We start from the raw sequence: 20,514 nt of genomic DNA, 5'->3' as shown, positions 1-20,514 counted from the left end.
TGCCTGAAGTGGGCAGGCCACACTGGCCGGATCCGGCCGAAGGAGAGATCCTGAGAAAACCTCTGCCCCCAGGAAGGGTCCAGAATGCATTTTTATTGCGGCTAAACACCCCTGATTTGGCACGACTTTCTGGAAAATGGGCTGCTCCTGGATTTAAAAACTGTCCAAATTACCCTTTGAAATGAAAGCATTATGTGAACTCGCAGCTATTGGGGGGGGGTGAGATGAAACAGGAGAGGAGGTGGGGGCTGGAGGATTGGGCCCCCAGGCGCCTTACCCGTAAAAGTGACGATGGTTCCTCTTTGCTGGCCTTGCTGTCAGTAGAGGAATACTGCGACTGCAGCTGGCCTGCCTTCTCCACTCCGCTCGCGTGCGCCCCCTGCAGGAAGCCCTTGGCGTCGAACACCAGGCCGGGGGAATCCCTAAGCACGGTGGTGCTCTGCTGGTGCTGCTCCTGCGAGACGGCTTTGAGCAGGCTGAGCGCCCCCTGGCTGTACTGCAATGGACTGGCCCTCAGGATATCGCCAGTGCGCTCCTTGGGGACCCACAGCAGGCCTCGGCCCGGCTCCCCGCCGACTCCCACCGACTCCGCCCAGCCCTTCTCCCTGAGCGCCTCCTTCTCGTCAGGCATCTCCCTCTTCACGCCCTCGGGCGCAGCCCCCGCCTCGGCTGACCTGGCTTCTGGGGGCACTAGGCTATACACCTTGAGGTCGCCTTTGCTCTCCTCCTTTACACTCGCGCCGGAGGGGGCGGGACAGCCATTGCTGGGGCTTGGGGAGGGATCCCGCGGGTCCTGGCAGTGCGCAGCGTTGAAGTGCTCCAGCAGGGCGGCAGTGTCGGCCGCCGTGAAACTGCAGTGCCGACACTTGCAGCAGGCATGGACTCTCCTGTTTACGAGAAAATAAAAGAAAATCACTGAATGAAAACACTAAGCCTGTAACCAATGCAAGACAGAGAACAGACAGAGAATAAATGCGGCATCTACCCCTCCCATAAAGGCACACGCAGGTCAGCCCTACCCCTAACTCTTCCTCAGGGCACACACAGACACGCAAACACAATTACTGCACAATTCTGGGACGGCAGCCTGATCCGGTCGCACCAGCAGAATCGTTTTTGTCACTTTCCAAAGCTTAGAGGACCCAGACAGTAAAATTGAGTGAGGAATCAGGGCAAATAAAACAGACTTAATTCTCTCTCTCTGTGTGTGTGTGTGTGGAAAGGCCTTTGAGCAGAAATGAGTGAACAGATCAACCCCCACCCCTCTGCCCACTAGCTGGCCTGGCATAACCCCATAACGCTGCGTGGGCTGAGCGACACAGGGTCAGCCCAGGCGAAAATCCCCTCTGAGGAGTGACTGTCGTTAGGGGAGCGGGACAGGAGGTGGTGCTTCTCTGCAGAGGACACGTGTGCATCCGCTCTCCTGCCCCGCATCTCAGGAGGCTTCTCTGAGAGACGATGTACCTGCTCCACCACGAGTGTCCCACTCGTCACCGAAGAGTTTGACGTTTCATCCCCAGAAGCATTTCTCCAAGTTTAGAGCATCATGAAGAATTAATGAACGGGAAAAAGAAAAAATATAAGGTACCCCCCCCACCCCACCCCCCCCCCACGGGGTGCACGAGGACTGGGGTGGGAAACACAGTGATAAACAAAATCACACTATGGATCACTAAGACACAGTTGGTCATCACAGGCATCACGCCATAGGGTGCCCTTGGGTAGACAGTGGACAGGATGCCAGGCCCTCACAGGGTACAGTACAGGCATCAAGTACCCCAATGTGTGGAAATATACATGGAAACGAGTAGAACAGTGTGATGAGAAGACTATTCACACAAGTAGAAAAGAGGGGGGATTCGAACCCCAACCCTGCAGCTATGAGGCACCATGCCAACTGAGACTATATTCCAATACAGTGAAACTACACAACTACATTGACATTGTTAACGCAAAGTAATGAGGCACACAGTTCTACCTTGAATGCGAGTAACTTTCCTGTGATGATCTTAGCAGTCGGGCCAAGTTAGGGGACCAAAAGCCTTTGCTAAACACAGACAGAAAGCCAAGCAGTGCCTAGTAATTTAACTTCATCCCAAATGCGGAACTGCATCCAGAACATAATTGAATTTTATTTGTGTTTTTGTGTTCAAACAAGGTCAAAAGCTGGAACTCTGTCGTGTTTTTTTTTTTGCCCGGCATCAGCAAAGAAGATTGGAGCTTTGCTGCAGATTGATACACTTAACAGTTGGAATTACAAAACAGCGTGGAGACAGGCACCTGAATGCAACTTAAGCGCGAATAATCGCCACTGCAGAGGTGCCCCTCGCAGGCCAGGCTGGTTATTCCAGGCTGTCAACAAGCACGACACAGAAACAAAAAGTCGAAAACGGAAGAAAAACAAAATGCATACAGTAAAACAAGGTTTTCAAAGTGAGGTTGATTTGCAGCCGACTGAAATATGTCACCTGTATATGTGTAGCGAGTTACGCAATCTCCAAAACAAGCACTCCACACATCTCCAAACTTAAACCCCATAATCAAAAAAAAAATCTACATCTGCTTATGCACTATCTGGGAATCACTCTAACTGCCACAGATGGCCCCCAATTCTCATTTCCTTATCAACTATCAGACCCCCCCCCCCCCCAGTCCACATGCCTCAATACACATACAAATGACCCACAGCAGCAGAAAGTTCTGGAACAGTGTTCCTCTGCCGATTCACTTCCCACGTTCTAACTTTCCACCAAGCCGATGCTCACAAGCAGGCCACATCCCTCTGTAACCCTGTTTCTTGGTGTGTGGGCACAACTACTTATCAGGATTACCTCTGGAATCTAGGTGAGAACTTTCCAGGCGGGTGCAGACTCGCAGCAAAGGCAGTGCGAACACGGGGACTTGCTAAAGCAGCGAGGTCGGAGCACTGACACTCTCAGAGGAACTCCCCTCCACCCCCACCCCCCCAACACAGAGGACACCTCCATGAGTGTGCACATGTGTACAGACGAAATACACATCAGCTTCTCAGTACAGGGAGTGACAAGTTTTAAAAGTCACTCCGCTCTCTCTCTCACACACACACACACACACACACACACACAGCACTAGACAGGACCATTCGGAGCGGAAAATGACGACCCACCCCTGTGGCAGGTTTACGTGATGTCACTGTGGCCAGGGGACCGGGCTCCCCGAAAGGGCAGTCTGCACACCCACAGACCTTTTCGCTCAGCATCAGCCGCTCCCAACCACAGCTCTGCCATAAACCCAGCCTGCCCCTAACACCAGCTACATGCCTCAGACTGCAGACGCAGCTTATCATAACGCATCTGTCGTCTCAACCGTGATCCGGATCGAGCAACACAATCGAATCGAGCAAACAAACACTGAACTAGTACAGTAAGGCACAACGCAATGCCAAACAATGAGAGCAAGGACACACTTTAAGGTACCACAGCATTAGGAATTCCTGTGTCATTTCTCTTTCAGCACATTTATTGGAAATTACTTTGAAAGCTTTTTACTAATTATCAAAATTGTCCTCTACAAAGACGGCTTTCATTCCATTACTCAGTGCAGGAGAGGCAGATCACAGAGGGCGTTCCTCTTAACATCTACAGCAGATGACAGCAACATTTTCACGCTTCATTTAAACATTAATTGCACATCTGGGTATGGACAAAGGGAGAAACCGGTGGAACAGCCCGCTATAAACACGACAATAGCTATAAGAAAACTTACGAACGTCAACAGGTGAAGCATTTCCGGCTAAATGGGAATCGATGATCAAAAGCTCGCGACCCAGAATTTGCATTGACCCTATTTGTGTGTCAAGCCAGAATTACTCTAGAAATACTAATACTATAATATGCTGCGGCGCTCCCTATAGGTCACGGGGGAGCCTGCAGGGGGCTGGGTCCCAGCAATGACAGAATCCCATTCCTCCATTCAGACCCAAATCTCCTGCATCAGGATCTGCAGCTCGATTTGTGAAGAAAGCAACTGATTACCAGTGAAAGTATCTGAGGAGGATGTAACCCCAAGCCTCTTCAGCACCCCCATTCACCAAGCCAGTGTGTGCTTGGGCTACGCAAAAACACACAAAAATGAGGGGAATGAGGAAACCTCACACCCACAGCTGGGATAGCAATCTAATCCACTTCCCAGGAGGAGTGAGACCACAGTATTATCCACTGTAGGGTTCCCTGCAGTATAGGTAGGGATTAGTGCCCCGGTTAGTCATATATTACTCAAACAACTAGAAAAATGGATTCGTCGCGACACTATAATTATATTTATCTTGTAAAGAGGTATTTCTGTAAATACCAAATACATCACGATTTTAACAATGCCAAATGGAAACTAAGAGGAATATCCCTTAACCTCACAACACACCCATACGCAATTAGCAGATGTGGTCCCAAGCCCCTGTAGCAAGGGTCAGGGGAGTGGGGGGCACGGCTGGGGCATTGCGGGGCTGGACAGACATCTGGGAGATGCTCAGCCGGCTGGGGGCCTTAAGGTGGGAGAGCAGGGCCCCTAATGACGGTCCTACGGTGACCGTGAACATGGAGAAAGCGGCGGCGTATCGATCCAACGTAGCCAGCATCTGGCAGCCAGGAAGCCAGGAGATGGGGCTCATTCACGGAAGAGGTGTTGATACTGGAGTTTGGATGCCGCGGACGAATGTGCTCCAGCTGTCTGTCTGCATGGCATGGACATCAAGAGCACCGAGAACCGCCCCCATGTGATCAGTACAAGTAACAGTACCGAACTGTACCCGACCCATCAATAGGGGGCACTGAGGGGCTGTAATTTGCAGTACATGAGGGCGGGGGGAGGGGCGGCTGCCTGGGCTCAGGGAGGTCCAACTGGGACAAGACGTCACCTCCACAGCTGACCTGGGAAGATATGTCACCCCAATTGCTTCTCTCGCGCACCCTCTCCCCCCCCACTGATTTATGGGTGTCACTGAGGATCGTACAGGAAGTGGGGGGAGGGAGAACTGCCATAAATCCAGGACCTCGAAATCCCATTACCCGGCAGACACCCCCAGGCCCCAGGCCCCAACACCAACCCCGGGCCCCTGGCCCCAACCTGCCAGGACGCTCCCTGGGGCCCGACGGCAGGGGCTTTCATTTCAGGACCCCCTGCTGAATACTCAGACAGGGGGGTAGTGTCGGGCACAGAGGAGCCGGAGCCTACAGGGATGGCTGAACAAGCATGAGCTGCAAAGCGGGGCTGGTGATGGACTGGCCGGGGGGGGGGGGGGGGTATTTATTCACAAGCACAGTTGGGACTGGGTCAAAGACAATAAACCGTAAGCTCACTACCATACACGTGCGTGAGTGCGCGCGCATGCCAGCGGTCACAAGGGCCACTCAGGTAGCCGGGGAGAAACGAAAGGCTATTTATCAAAGAACTAATCTACTGTTAGACATTCATATGTTAGCACAGAGCATCAGGCATCTGACAGTGCAAAACACAGCAAGGCAGAGAGCGAGCAGCAAGTGCAGCAACAGGCAGTATTTAAGGTCCCGAAATCAACCGGGAAACTCCTCAGATGATGAGAGACATAGAAACAAGACAGGAGACTGAACCACACCTGTATGTACCCCTGAAGAACAGATATTATGAACAACGAAAGTTCTAGAAAGTTACGCTTTTAACGGCTCTACAGTTTAATTGGAGTTTAGAGACACCCTCACATTTGGTCTGTTTCTGGGTAATTAACCGTCTGTTCAAAAACAAAAAGAAAAAGTAATTAAATGTTGATCTACAGTAGATGTTTACAAATCTATATTAACACCTGTCTCGTTTATAAAAGTTTTCGAGCACTAACAAGCAGATGTCACAGTGTCCCAGTTGATATGGATGGCAACAATTTTACGTTACAATAGTTACGATAAAATTACGATAATCATGACATATAATTCAAAATGCATTTTTCTCAACGGACATTCCTGACTACTAAAGTTTACAGGATACAGACCTACAGTGAAAAATATTAACTTTTCAGGAATTTCAGGATAAGAACAGATGCATGACTTTTGACAAACCTTTCCATGCAAGTACCAACTGTTCGATATTAGTAAATAATTAAAATGAAGAAACGCTATTGCTATTTCCTGATTTATATAAACTTTGTATAAAGTTTGTATAAAGTTGATTTATATAAACAATGTTTTGCCACAATAAGAAAACTTCGTTTAACAGGTTTTGGAGTTGTGAATTTAGGGTAACATAATAGATAACGATAAAACACACTACTGCTGTGTTTAATTGCAGACCGTAAACTAAACTAAATGTAACCGTGGTAACCATGAGGCCTGAAGCAATATCACTGAGTGCCGGATTCACTTCTTTCAAAATGGCTGTCGTAGTAAAGGCTCACACATTCCACTATTAAAGCAGATCTGTGACAATCAGCACACAACAGAGATCATACAATATACCCGCCTCCAGTTTCTCCCTCACACACACACACACACACACACACACACACACACACACACACACACACACACACACACACATTTCCGGATATCAGGAACCTCGCACTCCAGCCTCTCTCCCACCCATGGAGTATAAGCTTCCAAAACAAACAGTCAAACATTGAAGACGCGGCAGACAGAAGAAGCAGGCAGCCAAAAGGTAAGGCAATCCAGCAAGGCGCTAGGGCCGACCCGAGTCAGCGAGTTCGGAAGCTGGAGAAAGAGTCACGTTTGGGAACTAGGGACCGACCAGAGACGACCAAGACGTAGCAGAGGCTTACCTGTAGTGCCGGAAGATCTCTTCCTCTGCCTCGGTGACAAAGTCGCACTTGTTGCAGGGGAAGTCCCTGGGCTCCTTGGCCTGGGCCGTCCCCGGCTCGCCCCCCGCGGCCTCCGCGTCAGGCTTCACCTCCAGCACCAGCGGGGAGCCATGCGCGCTGTCATAGTGCAGGAGCAGTGCGTCGATGTCGGCGTCCGAAAAGGGGCACTGGTCGCACAGGTGCTTGACGCGGGCACGCGGCGTGGCCGGGCTGGCCGACAGCTGCAGGAGCAGCAGGGCACAGTGAGAACAGCTGCTCTTGCGGCAGGCGAAGGGGTAGGAGATCTCACCCAGGTGCTTCTCGGGGCTACACAGGCCCTGGGGGCAGAAGGGGCAGTGCTTGATGGTGCACTTATGGATGCTGTGGGCCTGCTGGTAGTGGCGCAACAGTGGGGCCACCACGATGACGTCGGCTCCATGGCTCATGGAGTAGCGGAAGTCGCAGAACTGGCAGTTGTAGCTGGTGACCACCGTATCCAGGTCGGCCGCCCCCGCCTTGCCGTACACCTCCTTTCTCTTACCCCCGTCGCCACGGAAAGAGCCGTCGTTCTGGACGGGGCTCTCAGAGCCGACAGTGCCCGGCTGGCTGTGTTTTTTCCCATAATGCTCCAGGAGACGGAGGGAACTGGACGCCTCGCAGCTGAAGCTGCAGTATTTGCACCAGTAATAGCCCATGGTGTTGCCCCCGTCCTGTCCGGCGGGGTCCAGCGGCTGAATGAGGACAAAGTAGCCGGCGACGGTGTCGTCCTCCGCCCTGACGGCCACGCGTTCTGCCAATTTCGCGGGTTCGCCAGAGAGGGAGGCCCCGCGAGGCACTCCGCCCGCCCGGCCCGAGGCCGTGCCGTTCTTGTCGGGTAGCTTGCCGTCCGACCCGGCGCCGTGCACCTTAATCTTGTTGGGGTGGGTGCCCAGGAAGTGATGCTCCAGGTCCGTAGGCGAGCTGCCCATGTAGGTGAAGTTGCAGAACTTGCAGCGGAAGTACTTGGTGTTGCCCTGGCAGTCGGGGGTTTTCCGCCCGATGCCGATGAAGGTACCACCTAGCGTCACCTGCCACAAACAAGAAAGAAAATGGAGCATGAGGGGAAATGGGAAGCTCCTCCAAGCAGCCAGTAACACCACCAACAAGCCCCGAACAGACCCTAACTTGCTCTGGTGTAAAACATCCATTTACTGCATGGTACATTTTCAGCTTATTCCCAATAGCGATTCCGTACAGCCACAACATTCTAAACATCTTAAAAACCATTTTACAATATGTATAAGCACAAAAAAAACAACTGACGGTAATGTTTTATAATCCACGTCACAGGTCAACAGTGCCAGGAATTTAATGAACAGAAAGATAAGTAGAGGAGTTTTAATGCTTTGAGCTCCAAAGCACCTAGCTAAATTACAAACACATCCACAATGGTCGAGGTCACCAAGACGAAAACGGGAAGTGCATCTCCAGGTGCCATTGCTGCAGGGACATGCCTCTTCGTCCGTCTGGTTTACAGACAAACTAAATCACTGCACCTGCACAAACGGTGAAGATCCCAGCTATATCTGCGAGGCCAACCGGGAAGCTGCCAATCCCGCAGTTACCGGGCAAACGAAGTAGTGGGTGCGGGCATGGGGTGCTGCAGGTCCACCCCCCCAAAAAAAAACGCTTCACAAACGGCACGACCCAAAGATGTAGCAACTGCAGACTGAACATATGAATTATTAAAAAGATCTATGCACATCACGATACACATTACTAATAAAGGTTCAGGAAGTTAGAGGATTTAAGCAATTCCTGGCAACAATTTTTTTAAATTATTTTTTTACATGGAAACAATTTCACATTATTGTAAGAGCAGCAGGATTTGACATGATTTCATTCTTTATATGTGCCTGAAGCGCTAAGGCTCAGACAGCATTTTCATTGAGATGACAGTGGACAATAAGACAGATTTGTGTATCAAATAAACGCATAAATAAGGCCAACTGACGCACACATACGGACCCTACCTGTATGACCTCAAAGCATGCCGTTAATTTGAGAGATGACTCGCATTCCACCGAGTCTTATGTAACCCCCCGTGACCCCACGCGCCGATGAAGCTGATACCCAATCACACGCCCGCGGGGCGCCGCGGCGCTTACGGAACGCGGAGACGCCCAGGGCCGCGTCTCCACATCGCTCGCATGGCTTTGCACGTAAAACCGGCGCATGCGAAAGGGAGAGAAGCGCGGCACATTCCTGCCTTAATTAAAACCCTTTATTTCAGAGGCATCTTCAGGATATCGACTGAATGCGAGCTGTATCGTTTCACTGCACAAACCAGTTACGGGGATAAAGGGGCGAGTCGGGAGGATTTGCAGATTACCTTACGTGACATTCTCACACACACACACACACACACACACACACACACACACACACACGAGGCCTGTGAAGTACATGGCGCTGAGGTTCAGGGTGCCACAGCAGGTTTTGTCTGTTTACCACGACTCTAATGAGCAGCCTGTCTGCACGGCCGCTCACCCTGGCCCACGCTTAACCAGGACAGCTCTCCCTATCTAATCAGGCTGCCCACCCATCTGGAACAATTATCGGTCTCAGGGTTCATGCCTCCCATGTGAAGTTAGCCTAGGTTTTGAGCCACACTGTCAAATGTGTAATTACAGTGAGTGGGAGCCAATAGGAATGACAGTGTAACAGTTTGTTCATGTTTCTAGCGCTGCCTGGACCCTACCGGTGGCTTTCCCCGCTCCTCACGGTAACTCAGGAGGACAGCAGAGTTCCAGCTGTCTCTGACATCATTAGACACGTCTGCGCAGGAGGGGAAGGAGGGGGGGGGGCACCTGGCAGTTTGAGCAGAATCTGCTTATTACGGCACGTCCGGGCCACTGTTAGCATTTGGGGCTGCTTCGTGTTCTTTGTCGAAAGGCAAAAGCAAACGACTGCCGCTGCGATTCCCACAAAAGCACACGAACCCGATCGCAAACATCTGAAAATTTCGAGGCTACAAATTATGCAGCCATTCCTCTTAAGAGTGAAACAATAACAGGCGGAGCAATTCGAGGGGGTGGGGGTGGGGGGGGGGGGGGACAGAGAATGAAATTAGATAAATGACATTACACCATAGGATAAACACTCAAACAGCCCAATATCACATTAAGCCGCAAGCCAGATCCACCTCATTTTCAAGTAATTCTGGAGCTAAATGCGCCACTCGAATTGCTAACATGACATTGTTGAATTCAAGAGCAAACCACACTGAAAATTGTGCAGATAAATTCATCCAACATCTGGCCATTACCTCTCATTTAAAATAAATTGAGTCCGTTGTTTTCATTGGCTCACTTCAGATCCCCAGCTCTGCCCCAATGCAAGGTATTGAGAAAATCACTTTTACTGCATGGAAAATTCCACCTCATACCGTTACACATTTGTTAGATTTAAAAGTATATTTATGGCGAGCATAAGATCACAACAGATTGAAACATATGCATCACTACAATACATTATGTTATTTAAACGCGATTTAAATAAATCGGCAAATTGTCATTTCGTCGTCGGGACTAAGTACCCACCCAGAGTGACGGGCACTTTATACATTTACAAAGCTTAGCGTTTTAAATGGAGGAGTTCCGATTAAGCATTCTGCGAGAACGGGGATGTCCGGGGACTCGAGCCGGCGCGTATCTAGATATAAGGCCGTACCCCACAGCACACCGGCGTCCGCATATCAGGAAAGGGTTAAGTAGCGCTATTAACTAGTTCCATACACGTTGCTCACCTGGTCATTTAAGTAGCATAAAGCCAATTGGGCAGATTAAAGCACACAGAAGGCAGAGAATCTATAAAGTAAATACTGAAAATAGGCACTTCAATCAGTACCTGAAATTACTCTGGTTTCTCTTGTTTACTCTGGATTAAGCGTTGGGGGGGGTGGGATTATGGGATGGCACATGTGGCAACATGAGGGGAACAAAGGTGTGCGTAAGGGCGCAGAGCAGGGCGTGCGAGGCAGGTAGGCAGCGCCCCCGAGTCTGGCCATGCGAGCGCAGGGCCCCCCCTTACTGGCGTGTCAGGCTCGCAAAGGCCGGTACCACCACAGATAAGACATCGGAGGCTGGACCAGGAGCACACGAACGTACCGTTTTCACATCCCAGTCAAAGACTTAAACCAATGATCCCCACTCCACCTCCAAAGCTGCTTTTCCCGCTCATTATCTGGGCCACCTGCCTTAAGCAGTGAACACCAGGACCTACAAGGAGACTAATGTCTACATTCTCATCGTAGAACATTCTAAAAGCAGCTCAGTGAGCAGTAAGGTGTGGAGGAGAGACCTGCCAGGTGGTTTCTAATGCAACTTGAATTATGCAGGTTCACCGGGGGGGGGGGGGGGGCTGGGGGTGTTCAAGACACCAGGCTGCATGTGTGACACCCCGGAAGTCGGGGGCACAGGAGTGGCGGTACGCGGCCAGCGGCCACATCACACCCCGCGAACAGATTGATTTCATGCATTAAGAAGAGAACGGCACGAGCCGGAGAGCATTTTAGAAAGGGATTATGGTATTGATTGAGAGGAGTCTGGGTAATATATCAGGGCTGTAAAAGCATGGCTGGCCTGTATGCCGTGTCAGAGCTGCACGGTGACTCAGTGCGACTGAAACCCGGCTGGAATCCTGACAGAGAGGGCTTAGCCACTCACAAAGGGCCTTTTGGCATGACGTCAGGCCCCGAAGTTGCGGGGAGATTAGCAGGCCTCGCATCAAGGAGCTGGTTCCAGGCGTCAACGTGTGGCTCTCCGATGGGCGGGTGAGAGATTCGGGGGGGGACAGTGGTATCACAGTAACGACCGAGTGACTTAAATACTGGATGACCACCAAGCTGGCCCACTTAGGCCCAAAATGGTTTCTTGAAGTGGCAGAATTTAAAGTTATCATGACAGACAACGGTGGGGAATTTCCAAGACACTCCTGTCAGAGAAAAGTGACAGTGAACACGAGCAGAAAGTCGCATTCAGAACGACTGGAAATATATCGAGACGGATCCTTAAAATACAGGCCGTGGATCTAAAGATGCATTTAAATGCCAGACTTCAGACCAATTAATAATGTTCTGACATAACCACTAATGTTATCACCATGTAATTAAGCATTAATTACAGAAAGTGTGTCATTTTATCATGCAATAATTGGACTCTGGCCTAATGTTGTTTGTATTTTGAAATCAAATTAATACTAGAAATATTTTATTGTCAATAAACAGAGTGCTGACAAATATTTAAATCTCAACAATTTCAATTGTAACATAACTGTAAGACTAACATGCAGTGGCAGATAAGAGTAGACATTTTTCATTTACTTAATAACCTGTAATAATTCATTCTTCACCCACTCACATTATTGCTGTTTGTAAAAATGTCCATGACTTCTAAAGTAATACGCCTCTTCCTGTAGTTTCCGCCGACAGAATAATTTAGTCGCGTGTCACTTTCTTGTAGCGTCTTACAAACAGATCACATTTAAGTACATCCATCCATCCATTTTCCAAACCGCTTATCCTACTACTGGGTCGCGGGGGGTCCGGAGCCTATCCCGGAAGCAATGGGCACGAGGCAGGGAACAACCCAGGATGGGGGGCCAGCCCATCGCAGGGCACACTCACACACCATTCACTCTCACATGCACACCTACGGGCAATTTAGCAACTCCAATTAGCCTCAGCATGTTTTTGGACTGTGGGGGGAAACCGGAGTACCTGGAGGAAACCCCACGACGACATGGGGAGAACATGCAAACTCCACACACGTGACCCAGGCGGAGACTCAAACCCGGGCCGCAGAGACTCAAACCCGGGCCGTGTGAGGCAACAGTGCTAATCACTGCACCACCATGCCGCCCCCCATTTAAGTACATTTGGATAAAATGTTAAAATTAAGTCTAATTAGAACTTGTATTGATCCAAGTAAAAGTCATTAAAAAAAATGTTATGACAAAGGCAGGGGGAGGGGGCGGCTGTCAACTTCTCACAAGTCCAGATTTGTGCTGATAACGACTCCAGCCACTAGAGAAAATAACGCGCTTGATAAGAATTAGCTAACAGCTTTTACGACAGGTGATTCTGAACTGTCGACAAGTTGTGCCCTCCATTCACGAAGCATATAAATATTTTTAAAACTATTGCAAAAACAACAATACATTTCTACTTATAACTATCACCTATAATCTATTTACACACTAAAAAACCAACTGAGATTTACTTAAATTACCCTGGTCGAACTGCTTAATGAAACAAACTCTACTAAAAACAGCAGAAACGCAGCTACATGAATCCTGCTATGACACTAACAGCAGGCGGGAGCGTCATTCTCTGCAGCTCTCAGGCTAACCCTCAATGACAGGGCACCCATCGCTTCGATTAAATCAACTTACCGACATTGGCGAGTGAGTGACCAGCGGGATCAGAGAATGCACCTAAGCGCCAGCTTTATAACAACGCACGCAGCTACAAGACAATAAACATTTCTCCAGAGTTTTCCAAACCTAACCCATAATTAGAGGTGCTGCTCATCGTGACTGGTCGCTGCCGATTTACCGCAATGGCGGGAAAAGAAACCGCTCGTGTCATGTGACCTTTAGCTGTCTGGATAACAATTTGTCCTTATCCAACAGACAAACAATCCCCTCACCTGTAATCATATTTTTCACATTATTGCCTTAATGAAAAAGGTTGTTTCCGTCTCTATCAACCCTGGTAAGCAAAGAATGAGCATGGACACGAATGACTTCCAGGATGATGTGGGGTCCGACCCGCAGCACCGCCAAGACGCCGGCTTGGTGATCTCTGGTACTAACCCGGAAAAAGCTAACTAGGGGCAGAAGCACAGGTAACTAGCCGAGGTACGGAGAGGGGGGGGTACCTGCACGTCATAGGTGCCGTTGAGCAGCATGGGCCGGGGGGGGCCTGCTTCGGGCAGCGCTCCCGTCAGGAGGCTGTGCGGGAGCAGGCGGCCCGCATCTTTGGCGTGAGCCTGGCCGGAGAACTGCACCATGTTGTGCAGGGCCAGGATCTTGGTGTCCAGCTCGGCGTCCTGCCGTGTGCGGTTGTGAAGGCCCAGGTGATATTTGCGGAAGTGCTTAAGCAGGTCCGTGGGGTCATTGCCGTAGTAACCGTAGCCGCAAATGTTGCATTTGAAGTCCTGCAGCTTCGGCGAGGAGGGCGGCCGCGCTCGGCCGTCGGTGGAGGCGCCGCCTGGTTCATCGGCGCCGTCCTCGCTGTTCCTGCGCCCGTGCGCCAGGTGGAAAGCTGTCCTAGGCCTGTCGGCGCCCACCTCACCCGTCGGAGCCAGCGAGCTTCCGGTGGAGCCCCGGTCCTCGCCGTTGCTGGGACAGCCCTGGGTGGCAGTGCAGCCAGTCCCGCCCGCCTGGCCGCCCGGCGAACGTCGCAGCCCCTCCCCAACGCAGCCGCTCCTTCCCTCCCCGCCCTCCCCCGGGTCCCCGGCCGGGCTGCAAGCCCGCTCCGCGCCCCCATCTGCTTCTGATCTGCCGGGAGACTCAAGCCCGTCGCAGACGCGCCCAGCAGCTGGGGATAAGAGTGCCAGCATATTTCTGTCTGTCACCTCATCACGGGGGAAGGACGGAACATTTCCTCCCTTCTTGTGGCTTTCGTAATTGGAGACAGGCCTCTGGCTCGCCGGCGCCGCCGTCGCCGCCCCGCCTTTCAAGTCCCTTTTGATGCCGGGAGAGAGCCGCTGGACGAGCGCGCACAGATCCTCCTCCCTGTCTGGCTGCAGCTCATCGGCGTGGCCAGGCTCCCCCCGCATGTGATCGGCGCGGAGGTCCCGGCCGCGCGCTCCCGCACCCTCGCTCTCGGCACCTGCGCACCCTGCAGCCGCTGCTTCTCCAGCCTCCTCCTCACCGCCGAAGCTTCTCAAAGGGGGATTCTTTTTCCGGACCATATCTGCAAGAAAAAAAAAAACAACAACCCATTAACAAACACACGGACAAAGGGAGGTTCGGACGTACGGCGAATAATATCAGAAATGCAGCGGAAGGAAAAACAAAGTACGTAGAAGGCCATAATTACTGGGTATGGAAAAACATGAGCGAGGAAGACAGACCAGTGCACAGTCCACTGACCTTCAAAGCCGCGCTGGAGACTTCCGGAAAAGAACCCGAAAAAGCAAAAGCGCAACCCGACATTTCTGAATCCGTCCCCGTCAAGCTGCTCAGCGTTCTATCGAATTTCACGCAAGGAACTGTTACCTCAAAACAACTACAGTTTACCAACTGACTCCATAAACAAAGCAAGAGTTTAAGTGACAATTAAGCCCTTCTGTTCATGGTATGATAATGAGTAAAATCTGCGCTGCGATGACCGATCTGGGTAACAGATTCGCCTTTTTCTGGCTTTGACTCAGTGCTTTGGGTTTAAAGCAAAACAAAAAAAAATGATTGATTGTAATCTTATTACAAAATCCGAATAAAGTACCTACTAACACATAGACCTGTGTCCCCCCCCACAAATATTCATTAATTCAACTCAAACTGAAAAAGACTGAAAACCTGCGTAAATCACAAAAAAATTCACTAAATACTACAAATTTTAAACTTCACCACATAATGTGTCAAATTTTGGAGATTCTAAAAAAGGAATGATTAGCAACAGAAAAAGATTTTAAAAATCATAATTCCATTGACTGGAAGGAAAAAAAAAACGGACAGGAAATCAGTGGACAACCCCGAAATCAACTTCCTGTTTGCTGTGGTAGGGCGGGGCTCACATGGGCAATGAATACAGTAACACCTCAGTGACGCCTGCAACTGCCTGCCCTTAGCATAGCCTGGTCTAAAGCAGCAGCTCTAAAGCCCAAACTGCACCCAGGTCACTGCAGAAGCTCCTCTCTGCGTTACAGCACCGTGCTTGGGAGGCGAAGATGAAGCAGCGAGGACCGCACCGAACATAGCAGACTCACCCCGCAGCTCCCAGCAGCTCAAGGGTCGCATGTAACATTTATGCGAGATCCCTCTCAGGTCCAGAAGCTCTCCGTTTACCCGTAAAAGCAGAGTTTCCCAAAAAACGAACCGGCTACTCTTCCTTGCGACTCGGAAGTGAGAGGCGATGGGAACTGCACATCTTCAACAGTCCCCAGCAGCTGCCATTTGCAAGTATAAAATTACAGACTTGACTAAACCGACTATACAAGTATTTGTCCTCTGCAGCCCTATAAGGCCAGACTGTAACAAATCAATCTTGTTAGAGCGCAGATCAATCAGGGCACCAACACCCCACCCACCCCTCAAATCCCTTTTCCGGGAAGATCTAATCAGAATACAGATACAAGACAACCACTTTACCACAACACTAACATGTGTCAGCACTAACAACTCTCAAAAAAACTTCAAATAAGATATGAATACGATTCCTCACAACTGTCCGACTTGGGGAAAAAGTAAAGTGCGTAGACAGGCGGCTAAAGACCGCTGTGACCCAGAATGCAGACCCAGAATGCAGATCAGTAACTGGGCTGACCTACATCAGGCGCTGACTTACAGGCCGATCATTCTGCCGTCCCACGGTTTCATTTTAAAAAGGCGGGGGGGGCACTAGAACATGAAGACAAGAACCAGAATTGGGCAGTTCCTGCGAACTGTGGGCACCATCATCTTCGTCTGATACCGGTAAAAACCTTTCCAATTCTCAGCGCTGAATTCCCCCGGATGAGCTTCTGGGATCCGTTAACTCTCTCCAGGCGCGATCACTGAGGATCCCAGCGTAATCACCCACTCGGAGTGGCGACCCCTGCCAGAGCCCAAGATGGCGGACCGCCCGGCAGTCGCGTCGCCGGTGAATGTGCCAACATGTTTACGGCGAGACACCCTGAAATCAGCACATGGGAAAAGCGGCACCCAAGTGCACCAGCGTTGGCCACTAAAACCCCAAGGTGGGAGCGATAAAGACTCATCTTCAACACTCCAAGGCGAGAAATAACATAAACAAAGGTTTCGGCTCGGTGTGCCGAAGGCGAAGCTCGCTGGCAGAAGTAAACAGGTGAGGTAAACGTGCCACGCAGAATAATCAGCTCTGTCCCTTCAGTCACACCATAAAAATCTGCAACATGAAGATCTACGCTTGGATTCTGCGGCGATGTCATTAAACTTGACGCTTTTCCCTCGTCCCACACATCAGTGTAAAAGGTGACAAATGTCACGTCCCGCCATCACAGCAAAACGGGGGCGACATCCAAGAATTAAAACGAGATGCGATGGCCCTCGGAAAACACACACAAGTTATGCTGTAACACAAAGGGACACAAATCTCAGAGGCTGGAATAGATAAGTGATAGTGATGTCAATTTACAATCGTTACAGTTAACGCATAGTCAGTCACCACATAATACACCAGACAGCCACCAAAAAGTATTCAGAACAACATCCATACCATTTGGTTTGACCAGCCTTAACGGCCATGTCTTAACAGCAAGGGCTTTCAAAGGAAGTTGTATGACTTCAGATAATGCTTACAGTTACGAGAATAACTCCAGAAAACCAGCAAGACATTACAATCTCAAAGCATCATCCAAAGACATCAAACCAGGGGCTCCCACAGCCAGGAGGCGCTAACGACGTCACACTGAGGATCAGTGCTCCCCAACACAGCCGTTACACTTTTATAACTGCATTCCTTTGCCATTATTGTGCAAATTTAAGACTTTATAAAATATAATGTGCTTTTGAGACGGATCGGCCAATCAATGACTTTCATTGAAGAGTGGCGGCGTGGCGAGCCAATCGGATGCGGAGAGGATCTGCATACCGAGCAGGATAAACTGTACGGGTTCACCTCTAGGTGCCCTCTGGCTCCGGCACCGGCGCGTCACGTTAGTGAGGCCCCCAGACAAACTGCTCAACAGTAGCCTCAGCAGACCTTCTCACTCCACCCCCCTTCCTCCACACTCATGCCTTTGTGTGGAGGCTGAGAAAACACCCCCCCGCCCCACCCGAAAAAAAGGAGGGGTGGGGGGAACGGGAGAGTTATAAAGTGGCTACTCACAGGTCCACGGAGTTAGCGACCAAAGCTACGCCGCGCAACAGCTGTTTGGTCATGTGACAGGTGACAGACCGCGACAGACAGATAGTGGTGGGAGACAGACGGCACACGCTTTGTGTATGACATACCCAGTCACGCACATGCGTGGGGTGGGACGACATGTCCGGGTGCAACCTTCAAAAGGCCGAACGACGTAGCTTTAAATCGCAGCCATCTGTGAGCATGAGCACAGAGCCCGGAGAGATTCCGAATGACGACGACACCCCAGGTATGACCTGAACGGTACAGGCCTGAGCGTCAGGGGAGGTCCATAAGGCTGCTATCCCAACCAGCGTCGCGCCTGCTCCGCTTATAATAACAGTTAAGAGGCAACATCAATCACGGAGCATGACGATCTCATTCCGGCTGAATTTCACCGTGGGTCTTTTTAGACGTCGGGCCCGGTGACAATGACGAGGTGGCTAATTTGTGACGAGGTCAGGCTAGTTCCGAATTGCTCTCCTTCAACGTCAGACTACGGGCGAGAAATCATTTACCACTCCTCGCACCTCCAGCTAGGCGAATTCTCCGCTCTTTTCAAGCATCGAGCTCCTCAAGTGGGTGGGGGGGGCAGGGGGGGGAGAGCACCAACCCGTTCACCCAGCCCAGAAAGTTTACGAAGTGTTAGTGCCCAGGCAATTTGAGCCCAAGCTGTGCCCTCAGAGGAAACGCAGTAAAGGTGTCACTCCAATGGTACTGTGACATTAACCTCAGAGATGATCCCAAAATCCGTGAGCTGAGCTGTCTACGATGGGTTTAACGTCGCCTCACTACGGCGGAGTCGAAACGGAAGGAGGGTAAGGAACCACAGCCGTGCTTTTATTGGTGCAAACTGCGCAGGTTACCATCCGCAGACCAAAAAAAAAAGAGAAAAAATCCACACACAAATGTTTACTTCCTGTATCAAACATTACAGAAGTGTAGCTCCCTGCACCAGATTCATACAATCAGTAAGACGGCAGGAACTCGCTCACTGATCCCCATAAAAAATGGAAAGCAGGGGGAAAAAAAAACAGGTCAATTTCTCTTCAGAGGAGGAAAGAATGTTTATTAAAACTATATTACCAGCCTGACCTCCAATAATTCAGCCACACATATGCAGTGCACCGTGGGGGTCCACAGTCCTTCAATGAATCAACCCCATCCCCCGAAACCTTGTGATCAGCCGGGCAGAGAATTGAGCTCCCAGAATGCACTGCCAGCGCCACAGTGCATCTCTGCTTTCCTTTGTTCAGCACGTTTAAATGGCCTGCTATGATGAAAGAGAATACAACTAATCCTGAACTCTCCCTCTCCCACTCAACTGGGAGGGGAGAGGGGGAGGGGAGAAAGAGGGAAAAAAAAAAACACAAAAAAAAACAAGATATATTCGAAATGATGGACATGCAGCTGAAAGATAGTTTGAGCTTAATGAGGATCAGCAGCAACAGCCTAACATACGTGTGACAAGCCTCGCCGCCCCCTGCCCCGCCACACGCATGACACACGTGAAAGCGCAGGCCAGACGACGACACGAGTCGCGCTCACAGCGGCTCTCCCATGCCTGGGAGTATTTGCCGGCTCCCCGGGAGACGGTCCGCGGCACATACCTCGAGCATGCGTTCACGTCTAAGACCCCGCATCCATATTTTATCTATACGCTCACAGGAAAGGCCTCCCCTCCCTCGTCGAGTCGCGCCAGACCGCGAACGGCGTAGTCAGAAAGCGCAGCGCTGATAATCCCGTAAAAAAAAAAAAAAAAAAAAAAGCACGCGGAGGCCTGGCGGAGCACGGACTTCCTGAGGGACGCACATGCGCCCATGACAGGTTAACCGGCCATAATGAATTACCATTAGGTAAACGTCGGGGGGGGGGGGGTGCAATCAGACAGCAAAAGTGGACAGATCACCGCTAACAGAATAGCGACAGCAATACATTCTTCTGCATCCCGGGGTAATAATCCAAAAAATGCTGCATCTAACAACAACAGAGAATTTTTTTGCTCATCTTGATGCTACACAAATATTATTGTTATCACTATTAGTATTGCTTTAAAAAGACGGATAGGGCCACTATATGCTTGGGGGGTAGACCACACACAGATGCCTCTCGATTCATTAACAGCAATATGCCCCCCCTCCCATTTTCTGTGAGCTTAAAAGCAGTATTGACTTAAAAACATGAAAAAATAAAAGCCAGAATGCTGATTAGTGCCGGGTGTAATTTCTCCCACCGCGAAACAGTGCCGGCTGCAGCGAGGACGGCCAAAGTTGGCCAGAAGTGTCGAGGGTGGACCACAGGAGTCAGCAGAATGGGCCGGCAGGGTAAACATCATGCTCAAAGGGTCCCCCCACTAACGCCGCCGGAATCCTGAAACCTGGGCAAACAGATGGCCGTGCGCCCCACAGTCCCACCGTGGGCCCCCGCCAGCACCTCTTAAACACACACAGCGTTTACGTGCAGATGTTACAACGCAGAGTGAATGCCATAATTAATCCGGGCTAATTTATTACAACCACCGCTAACACCCACGGTACCTGTGCAAAGGGTGTGTGTTTGGGGGGGGTGAGATCATTTTCTCAAAATATATTATTGTGACTTCTCATTCAGGCTGCTTCTACAGCCCATCGTATCCCCCCCCCACGTGAAA

At 50.5% G+C, this 20,514-nt stretch overlaps 1 protein-coding gene across 1 annotated transcript in view; it reads right to left on the bottom strand.

Annotated features, from left to right (window-relative positions):
* trps1 (trichorhinophalangeal syndrome I) overlaps positions 1-17,670 on the bottom strand; it is a 65,427-nt gene extending 47,757 nt beyond the window's left edge. Inside the window, exons 1-4 of the mRNA XM_048993486.1 lie at positions 14,936-17,670; positions 13,717-14,756; positions 6,779-7,863; positions 278-887 (exon numbers count right to left, since the gene is read on the bottom strand). Coding sequence (XP_048849443.1) covers positions 278-887; positions 6,779-7,863; positions 13,717-14,754 — 2,733 coding nt within the window. The 5' untranslated portion in view covers positions 14,755-14,756; positions 14,936-17,670. The remainder of the gene's footprint in view (positions 1-277; positions 888-6,778; positions 7,864-13,716; positions 14,757-14,935) is intronic.
* Positions 17,671-20,514: the final 2,844 nt, after the last annotated feature.

Source organism: Brienomyrus brachyistius, chromosome 23 (assembly GCF_023856365.1).
Source record: "Brienomyrus brachyistius isolate T26 chromosome 23, BBRACH_0.4, whole genome shotgun sequence".
In the NCBI taxonomy this organism is placed as follows: Eukaryota; Metazoa; Chordata; class Actinopteri; order Osteoglossiformes; family Mormyridae; genus Brienomyrus; species Brienomyrus brachyistius.
The sequence above is the reverse complement of the archived record's forward strand: the minus strand, read 5'-3'. Positions and strand labels throughout refer to the sequence as shown.